At 37.2% G+C, this 9,895-nt stretch overlaps 1 protein-coding gene and 1 long non-coding RNA gene across 5 annotated transcripts in view; one reads left to right on the plus strand and one right to left on the minus strand.

The window, feature by feature from the left end:
- tafa5l (TAFA chemokine like family member 5, like) overlaps nt 1-5,423 on the minus strand; it is a 204,855-nt gene extending 199,432 nt beyond the window's left edge. For 2 of the 4 annotated variants that reach the window (XR_001776781.1, XR_534029.2), the window contains exon 1: nt 3,950-5,423. Coding sequence is in view for 1 of the 4 variants with exons in the window: in XM_008413145.2 (XP_008411367.1) it covers nt 3,950-4,046 (97 nt within the window). In the remaining 3 variants the exon portion in view is untranslated. The remainder of the gene's footprint in view (nt 1-3,949) is intronic. The other 2 variants (XR_001776782.1, XM_008413145.2) reach the window with 2 other exon arrangements.
- Nucleotides 5,424-6,004: 581 nt separating this feature from the next.
- Nucleotides 6,005-6,542, plus strand: LOC103467089 (uncharacterized). Its single transcript, XR_534031.1, has 2 exons — nt 6,005-6,374; nt 6,455-6,542. It is a non-coding gene; the product is annotated as an uncharacterized LOC103467089 (long non-coding RNA).
- Nucleotides 6,543-9,895: the final 3,353 nt, after the last annotated feature.

Here is a 9,895-nt window from a genome sequence, read left to right on the forward strand (position 1 = left end):
GTGTGTGTGTGTGTGTGTGTGTGTGTGTGTGTGTCCCTGCATAAGAGCAGGTAGAAACGTCTGAAGGAAAACAACAGTTTAACTGTTTTACTTTTAAGTACATGTGAAACTTATAGATTTTTTTCTTCAACACCTGCTAGTGTGATACATTTCAGTAAATGTTCTTCGTCTGTAAATGTATTTCTTAAGAATATGTGACAGGTAGTAAACAGATGTCGGTGAGGCTACTCAAATGTAACTTTTAGCTTTCTGCAGTTAAAGTGAAAGACGAACTCTAACATCACTGCCTTTCCAGAATTTTTCCTCACATCAATGTGAATGCTACTTTGGTTTAGTCTTTTTCCTGTTACTGAATCAGCACTGATCTTCTCCATTTCAGTAAAAGTTCCTCGTCTGTAAATGTATTTCTTAAGAATATGTGACAGGGACTAAATAGGCCCAGGTGAGGCTACTGCTCATATTTATCTTTCAGTTTTCCCCAAAGTTTAAAGTTTTTTACAGTGTACAACCACACTCCCAAGAGTTATCTTTAAAATTATCTACAGCTTTTGTCTCTGACTTATACGCTATATGTTTTCTTGGCCCTAATGATTCTTTCCCTCCATCCGTTATCTTACATGCTTAAGTGTGTTCACTAACAAAATACAGTACACCTGTAGTTGTTAAGGTTCCATTACTAAAAACTTATAAATGATCAGTGTCAACCATCAGTCTGTATTAAAATATTTAGTACAATTTGTATTCTTTATTTAGATTTGATGTTTTCATGTGAGCAGTTGGATTTCTATCGATTTATTGAATTGATGCTCTATGTAAATATTTACCAAACTGAATGATCATTCAGGTTTTATATAGTTTTTCCTTCAATGTTTGTTTCAGAAATTCAAATAATGTTGGCTATCGACCAACAATTCAATCAGTGAATCTTTGCTTTTTTCTCAAGTAGCCCCTCTCACAAAGGTTTACATCTTCTGACACCTGGCCCAACTTATAACATTACCAAGTTTGCTGTTGGTACACTTAACTAAAGAATAAAACATGCTCGCTACACTATCATTATATAATATCAATAATAATCAATAATAGGGTCATTATTAACATCACTAATTAGTTATATTTTTAGTCATTTTACAGACAAATCCTTATCAAGAAAGAAAAATACATATTTAAAACAAAAAACAACAAAAAGTCCATCTGACTTACATCATTTCTGTTCAGCCAAAAGTCATCTTAAAGATGAGTCAATTTTATGTTTCTGTAATAAAAAATGTCATCGGCTCTTCTGAAATCAAACTGACCAAAAGCAACGGTTTGGAAAGCATAAAGCTTGGTGACTCAAAGTGTTGCAGAGAAGTGAATCATTACACTGTGTTACATGAGTTTGATTCATTTTCAACAATGGATGCATTTGCAGCCATTTAGGTTAGCATGTCTTTAATATCTTCTCTTTTTCACACTATCTACCCAATGATTTATTGTTTAGTGTTACCTCAGTTTAAATTCTACAACCATAACCAAAATCATGAAACAATTTTATAAGTCTTAAGTGAAAATACGATGCGACTTCTATTTTTGCAAACGTGCTTGTTGATTTTTTTTTCAGCTCATGACATGACAGCAGATTTTCGCTCTGCACCTTAGGGCTTGAAAAAACAAAGACGCGCACATTGCACAAAACTCTGAAACAGGAGAAGCGGGACATAAAACGAAGCGACAAACTAAATGTGAATTATGGCATAAAACAGAGAATCCGACGCTGAACAGTGAAAAAATCAACACATGATGTGAAAAACATGACGATTAGGCGGAGTAGCAGGTGATGAGATTACTGATGATGAGCGTCAATAAACTTAAAATAAATGTAGCAACAGGAAAGACACTAAAGTGGACATAGCAATAAACCAAGAGGATAAAACTAATCAAATAAAACTAAATGGAAATGAATGAAGAACAAAATGCAAGAATAAACTAAGAAACTAAAGTAAATACAGAGGAATAAACTAGTATGGTAAGACCTTTCGAGCAATAATTAAGACTGTATGACAAGAATAAAGAGACACTATTTCCAGATAAAAGGCAAAATAATATTGTTGAAATGTCATGGGTTTGTTGAGACCATCTCTAATACTGAGAATAAATATATCTTACAGACCATAACAGTAAAGAACTGATCACTTATTTATGTTTTTAATTAGATTTKATATATTTATTTCTTCAATATTATTTTTCAAGTCAGTGTTAATGTCATGAGGCTGATGACTCCATGACACTTTCAATTTGACTCATTTGATTAAGAACCAGATTTGYTCTTTGTAATTTCTGTCCAGTAAAACTAATCAATCTATAAATTAATAGACAGGTCTATCTAAAGATATAATCCATGTTTCTGTCTCATATTTGTATGGCATTAAAAGGACCTGGAACTTTTGTTTTTCCACTGAAAGCTCTAGTTTGCACAGTAAATGACATCTGGGTGAAGTTGTATGGATGATGCTCTGATGTCCCATTCTCCTGAAGGCAGCACAGAGCTGAACCACCAAAAACCGACAGAAACACTGAAGAGAAGAAGAGTTATAATTAATGTAGTTACAGTTCTATCCATGTTTTAATGTTGCAGAGCTCAATCGTTTTGCAAATAGTTCAAAGTTTAAACTGGCATATTGTACATCTTTTATCTGGTCATTTTGTGCAAGATTTAACTAGAAAATGGCACAAAATAAGAATATTTTTTCCACTCTGATTGGCTGCTGTTAGGCCTACCAATTTTAACTTGAATGTTAGTTGCATTTTTCGTAGACACTTGTGAAAATAATTTCTATTCCCATGACTTTTTTGTTCTCTGGGAAATTATTTTTGATGATAAATACAGAAACAAGCATAAAAATCAAAACATCTACAATAGTGATAGTAATAATAATGATAAAATAATGGTCAGTGCAAAGTAGCCTGCAAATTCTTTGATGGGGGGCGCTGGGCCAAAACAGATTGAGAAACACTGATCTAAACAGTATGAGATTTTTTTATTTTTATTATTATTACAGATTTGGTATTTTTTATGCAGTTTCAATAAATAATAATCACTCCCATGGCGTCCGTCCATATACCTCAGGACTTTGCAAAATAACTAGTCATGTTGTTTTTAACTGTACAAGCTACTGATCCACAGGCTTCATTGCAATATAGTTTTTTGCAATACTGCAGTTTCTAAGGATTGCATGCAATATTTGCTAGACTATCTTGAATCCTGTCTATTTAAACTCTGCTTACCCATAATATGTTTGCTGAATTTGCAGTTAATTTATGTCCACAATTGATCTTTATTTTGGTGACAGATGCAAAAGTTCAGAGCTAGCGGTGACATTATGGTGTTGGAAAAGAAACATTATTAAAGAAAATGACCTCATTTCTTAGCTCAACTGCAATCGGCATCACAAAATGAAATAACAGAAATAGCTCTATTTTCATCCAGCAGTGTTAAGAACCTTTATCTAATTTTCATGAAACTCGGAAAGTGCAACAGAATTAATGTTGTTTATGTGCTATATATCAATGGTAGGTGTTTTTAGTTCTGATGCATTTAAAGAACAGGGAAAAAATCAGACGTTTTAGAGATTATCAGAGCCGATCAACTGAAAATAGACTGTTTAGTTTATCTCTATTATCTTATAATTTCCAAACTAAAATTTACAACTTTCACTGTCAGGCATTTCATCCTAAAACTGCGGAGACGTTGCAATAGATAGATAACTATATTTAAAAGATGTCATACGGTTCAACAAGGAGAGCATAAATAAAGTGATGTGGTCGCTGCAGGTTTTTTATTTGGACTGGAAGGTTTTTTCTCTCAGATGAAAGGATCTGACCGTGCAGCTGAAATCCGGTCRGTCCGTACAGACRTTGTTGCTGCTGCTGGCAAAGTAGTGAAGAGGCTGACTGGAAGCGCCCTTACCTTCTCTGAGCAAGTGCGAGTAGATGATCCAGAGGAGAAGTAGGCAGCAGAGGGACGCCCCTCCACCTGCGGACAGCGTCTTGGCCCCAGACTGCATCCTACCCTGTCAGCTGCTTCGGATTTATCCAAACTTTAAACGCCTGTAAGCGCGTCTCAGATGCCTATTTTCCAGTGGCGTCCCCAAAGCCTGACGTAGGCATCCATTTTGAGGGTATAATGGACGAGGGACTGAAAATAATCCCCCTTGCTTTTTTCTTTTTTTTTTTTTTAATAATAATAATATTAAATTCCCCCCGTCAGCCGCATATCCAGCAGGTTGCGCAAACAGGCGACAATGTTCCCAGATCTGGCCAAGTTTTGCTCMGCTGCGGCTCCAGAAGCCTGGATTCACTGCAGAAAATGTTTAAAAAATTAAAACGTGTGTAGATGAAGAGGGAGTGGGCAGCAGCAGAACCCCCCTCGCAGTTTTTATTCCTCGCACAGAGATGCTGATGCTGGTAGTAAATTCAGCCGCTCAGCWCCCCTGAAYGCCGCTGTCCCTTCTGCTCTTCTTCCTCCGAGCTGCGCACTCCTCTTATTGTTATTCCCGACCAACTTCTGAATCCGCGCCTGGTTCTACACGGAGAGGAGCGCGTGAAGCCGGGGGGACATGACGAACATACCAAACAGCAGCGGAAACTTGTCAGAAAACGGGACACTCCGGTGCGCCATCTCTAAACTCCCCCGTTAAAATGAGAACAATCCGAAATGAGATCACTGAAACGCGGCCAAAAGCCGCAGGTGCGTCATTGCATGGCCGCGTGCACATCGGCGCAGTGAAATGTCACGACAAAATAAAAATAAAAAACCAATAAAATATACATTAAAGAAGAAGAGGGGCAGCGAGGGTCTCACGCAGCTCACCCCCTGTGGATAAAACGCGCTGGGTCCAGGCGGTGCGGGGAAGTTGGGAGCTCTTGTCACCTGTATGAGCCTTTCTGTAGAAATCTGGAAATTTCCCAGTGATGAAGACTCGTTGCTTTGATTTGGAGGATAACGAAGTCAAGCTGGCTGTCTCATTCTATTCGTAGCTGCTGCATTAGCATGCAGGCAGCGTTGAGGAAGAGGACGAAGCGTTGGGTCTTTGCTGCTGTTCCAGTGCGTCCAATGATAAGGTGACCAAATTTCCAAGACTAAATCTGGGGACATTTTTCGCTCGGCGATAAAGAACAAGCAAATTTATCAAAATAAAATGAAGAAACCGGGACAGTTACAGTTTACATATGTATTAGTATTTAAACATTAAAAATCAAATATAAAAGCAGGAATATGTCTTTCCACACTGTAGTAATATTACTATTAATAATAATAAAAGTAATATCAGTGATAGAAAACTAAAACTGAAAATATGTGGGGAAATTGTGTACATACTATGTGAGCAGGGTCGTGCAGAGACCACTAAAGGGGMAGGTGCTCAACAACAATAAAAGAGCACATCTAACTGCATTCTATGACAGAATATTAACAAAGCCACACAGCTTTCAGAGTTTAATAAACAATGACAAATTACAAAATTGTGAGATATACAATCAAAGCTAAGGAAAATCTCTATATAGAACATGTAAGATATTTTATTAGTAATTTCTTTCTGCAGGTCTATTTTGTTATATTAAAGTATTGCAATATTCAAACCCGCAATTTAGCAAGATATGCAAATCAGAGCACCAGACATATTTTGTCTTTACAGAATTACACTATTAAAAATATAAAAAGGGCACAAAGCAACCTTTTAGTGACTGTAATCTATAAAAAAAGAGCTGCATGTTTGCTGCACTTGCAGTGGAGATGAAGATGGTCCATTCAGGAAAGCAGAGCTGCATCAAACTTTAACGTGGAACTGAGAAAAAAAAAGCAAAAATGTAATTGTTAATGCATGTCACCATGAGAAAAACCTACTGAGTTTTGCTTAAAAAAAACTTTTTTAAAAATTAAAATCACACATTTTTGTCTCATGAAGGGAATTTTTTTTCTGCAAAACAAACTTATTTGCGTGTGTCAGAAATCTTTTCTTGCTATTCTAAGTTTTTGTTTGTGACTCAAAGTTTTGCTTGTGATTCTCACATGACGTCGTGGGCAGTGTTGGGGTTCTGGGGTTGTTCTCCCATTCTTTGTCCACCAGAGGGGGCTGAGAGGCGTTTCTCCTGGAGGGTGTGTCCATGATGATGCTGCACGCACCTGCAGCATATTCCTCATCAGTGGACGGGTATATCAACAGGGAGCTGTTGGTACTTCGATGCCTGATTGTTGATCAGTAATGATTTATCCTTGTGCAGAACGAGACGATTTGCCTACCTACCTGTCCGCTCCTCCTCCTCCATCGCCAACTCAACCCGCCGACCCCGGAGCCTCATATTTCCCCCCTATACACCTGGACCTCCTCTTACAAGTAAGATCGAACCTCTCCGTTTATACACTTCAAATTCCCGCTGAACGTGAACTCACCATTTCTGTTTGTCCGCRCRCCAGGATCCCCAGAGACCCAGCCAGGCAGTTCTCTGCTTCAGAACCCCCTTTCCATTACCTGTTTGTTTTCAATAAATATACACCTTTTCTACACCTCAGTGTGGTTTTCTGCATGTGGGTTCGCAAATTGCCAGACACCATGACAGGCAGGGCCCAAAATCACAACAAAAGATTTCTGATGTGTGCAAATAAAAGTTTGTTTGGCAAATAACTTTTAAAGTTCACAAGACAAAAACGAGTTATTTAATTWAAAAAAAAAAAAAAGTTTTTGTTTAAGAAAAGAAATTATTACAATTTGAAAAGTTTTTATTACAATTTTGTTTTACTTAACTGAGGTCAGTTTTTTTTTTAATTGAATAGTTGTGAAAAAATTTAACTTCATACTCTGTGAACCAGACCCTAAACTTAAAGTCTAGATTGAGTTTTTTCCCTTCATTAATGACACTTTTATACATTGTATTTATCATGTAGTTCAGGGTGAGTAATTTTTAATTCTAAATTAATATCCTTGTTGGTCTTTTATTTAAGTGCTATTCTCCTTCAAGATACATTTACCTGCCACTAGAATAAATGCAATGTACATTATGCAGCAAAGGAAATTAGAAGACATATATCCATTATGGAGATGACCGGTTTTGGACAGGCGTTGTGGCCCTATTGCATAACCAATACTGAAGAATGACTGATATCATTAACGATACAGGGAAGAAGCTTTTTAGTTATCTTGCTTTGCTAGCAAAGTAGTTAGCTAGCAACTAGCTAATATCACAACAACAACAGCCTAATGTCCGTATGATAAAAATTCTGAATCGAWAGATAAAAACAGTTTTTCCTCACCTGGCTGTCTCCTCCCGCTCAGTAGTTCTTCAGAGAAAGGCAGACGCAGAGGCCTGTCRGTGTCTGTTGTATTTCATTACCTCTCTGCTTAAACCACTATAGTGTAGAGTATACTCTGCTGAAGCAGAAACGATACTTCAACGATGTCTGGCATCTGACAAGTAACAAGTCTACCCCACTTTATTCACCAAAAAAGTTTTTTTTTAATTCACCAAAAACTGTTCTGTAATCTGGAACGTTCGCTACGTTGAGCTTGTTAGCTGCCTTATCTCACTGTGCAAGAGGCAATTTTGCGTCATGCGTCACGGGCAAAAGGTCAAAGGCAACAAGGTGACCGGCTTATTATGTTGTACAAAAAACCCCAACAAAAAACAAAATAATTTTAGTACATGTTATTATATGCCAGAAGACGGCTTAGGAAATAAAAATATTTAAAAAAAAATTTGACCAAAAGGGCACTTGGGGGCAAGGAGCAAAAGGGGCAGGTCGTCAAGCACCCCTAGCTCCCCCCTATGCACGTGCCTGTAAGTGAGCATGCATACACATAAATAACATAATTAGTATCCCTCTGTTAATGAACGAAAAGCCCACAATGGTAACTGAAGTAAATCGAAACTGACAAAAGTAGTAAAAAATTGTTTACTGATGAAAGTCAGACACTGATTTTAAATTGTGGCTCAATTAAAATAATGGTAGCTAAAACCTATTAGCATTTTTGTGTCTGTGACCATAGAGCTGATGCACCTTTTGTCTCATCTCTCCCAGAGTCTTTGTGGTAAATTCCAGCTTCACTTTTTAATGATTTTCTTTCCTCCTTGGTCTCACATAAAGTCCTCCTTGACCTTGGAGTTCACCTTTACTTTCTGGACTTGGTTGTACTGGACTTTTAGTAACCATCTCTAATTTGTACATTTTCTCCCTGCGGCCACAGCCTGGGAGATTGGCTCCAGTCCTGTGGACCTTAAATTTCAGAATAATCTGTGCAACTGTAGTTATCTTGGCCTGTCATTTTCTTCTTCTGTTGAACATCAATTATAAACAATGTCTGATTTTTATTGGTTAATTTTCAGTAAATTTTCATTTATTACTTTTGGTAGTTTCAAGTTATTTCAGTGACAACTGGGTTTTTCAATCATTAACAGAAGGTACCAACAACTTTGTCCACATGTTAATGTTGAGCATGAATGGACACATAAGTGTCCATAAATACATGAGGTGTGTGTAAAGTTATGTCAATGATATGTAAGCTGATATGTGTGTTTGAGGTGAGTGAACTCTGGTCAGGAAGTCGGGAAACATGAGCTCAACTCTGGATCTGCAAATCCTCCTCTATCTGAAGAGCCATTAGCCACATGGCAGATCTGGATAGAATAAGAGCAGCATAGATTAAGTGAAAAACTGAGAAACACCACAGGTGATAGTAAAGAGAAACACTTAAAATACAACATAAGAGACACAATTAAATAATAATATGTTTATATTTCAAGCTTTGTCAGTTTTCCCATATTCCTCATTCATTCAGTTTATCAGACTATTTTCCTCCTGTCTCATCTTTTATCAGTCTGCCACTATTCTCAAACAGAGACATATCACAATCTCCTCCAAAGAACATTATAATGTACATACGACATACTGAAAATGTAGAATGTAATAAATAAAATTAGATTAGTTTTCTTTATAACTTTTGAGATGAGGAGCTGGATTTTCCCTAGTAAACTCTTAGGGAAGTGTAAATTTCCCTAAGAGTTTACACTTCCCTAAAGAACTTTCATCAGCTGATGAAATGTTAAAATGCCATATTTAGCATAAAAAAAATTGTTTGGAGCTAAACGAACAGAAGAAATTATCTCTCCATCCTCATCAGTTTCAGTCTATGCTCTTCTTCATTCAGTTTCCTTGTCCCTGAGTGATTCCAGTTTTTGTGAGAAACTTTTAAATGTATAAAGTCATATGTAGCTTTGAAAGTACAACCCCATCATGACCAGTTAATTACAAAACATCTTTCTTTACACTAAGTTTATTTTAATGATCCTGTTGCTTTTTCTCTCACTCTGGCTAATTCTGTACCTGCTCAATGTGCTCTCGGCTTGTTGTGTTTGTTAACAAGAGCTTTGTTTTATTTTACCGTGAACCAAGCTTTATGGCGACAAAGATTAGCCCAATTCAAACAAAATTTGTTGATTCACACATACCGTATCACAGGTCAGCTCCCCTTCGAAGCTGGTCAAAACTCAAGCTCTCCTCTTCCAGCTTGTCTTTTCTGGCAGTGCGCTCTGCTCTTCTTGATTTTTATTGGCGGTTGGCTCTGCTGCTCTTCTTCAGTTAACAGTWGCGCGAGCAGCTACCGTAACTGCTGTCGTAACTGCTGTTGTTGTGCGCAATACGCTCACTCACACTTTCTACTCCGTGTCATAAGGAATCTCCAGCTACTGTAATAACGATCTATAGCAGTGTTTCTCAACCTTTTTTGGGCCAGCGCCCCCTTAACCTTTATCCAGGACCCTCACCACCCCCCACCAAAGAATTTGCAGGCTACTTTGCACTGACTATTATTTTATTATTAATATTACTATCACTATTGTAAATGTTTTGATTTTTATGCTTGTT

The sequence above is a fragment of the Poecilia reticulata genome, linkage group LG7 (genome assembly GCF_000633615.1).
Source record: "Poecilia reticulata strain Guanapo linkage group LG7, Guppy_female_1.0+MT, whole genome shotgun sequence".
In the NCBI taxonomy this organism is placed as follows: Eukaryota; Metazoa; Chordata; class Actinopteri; order Cyprinodontiformes; family Poeciliidae; genus Poecilia; species Poecilia reticulata.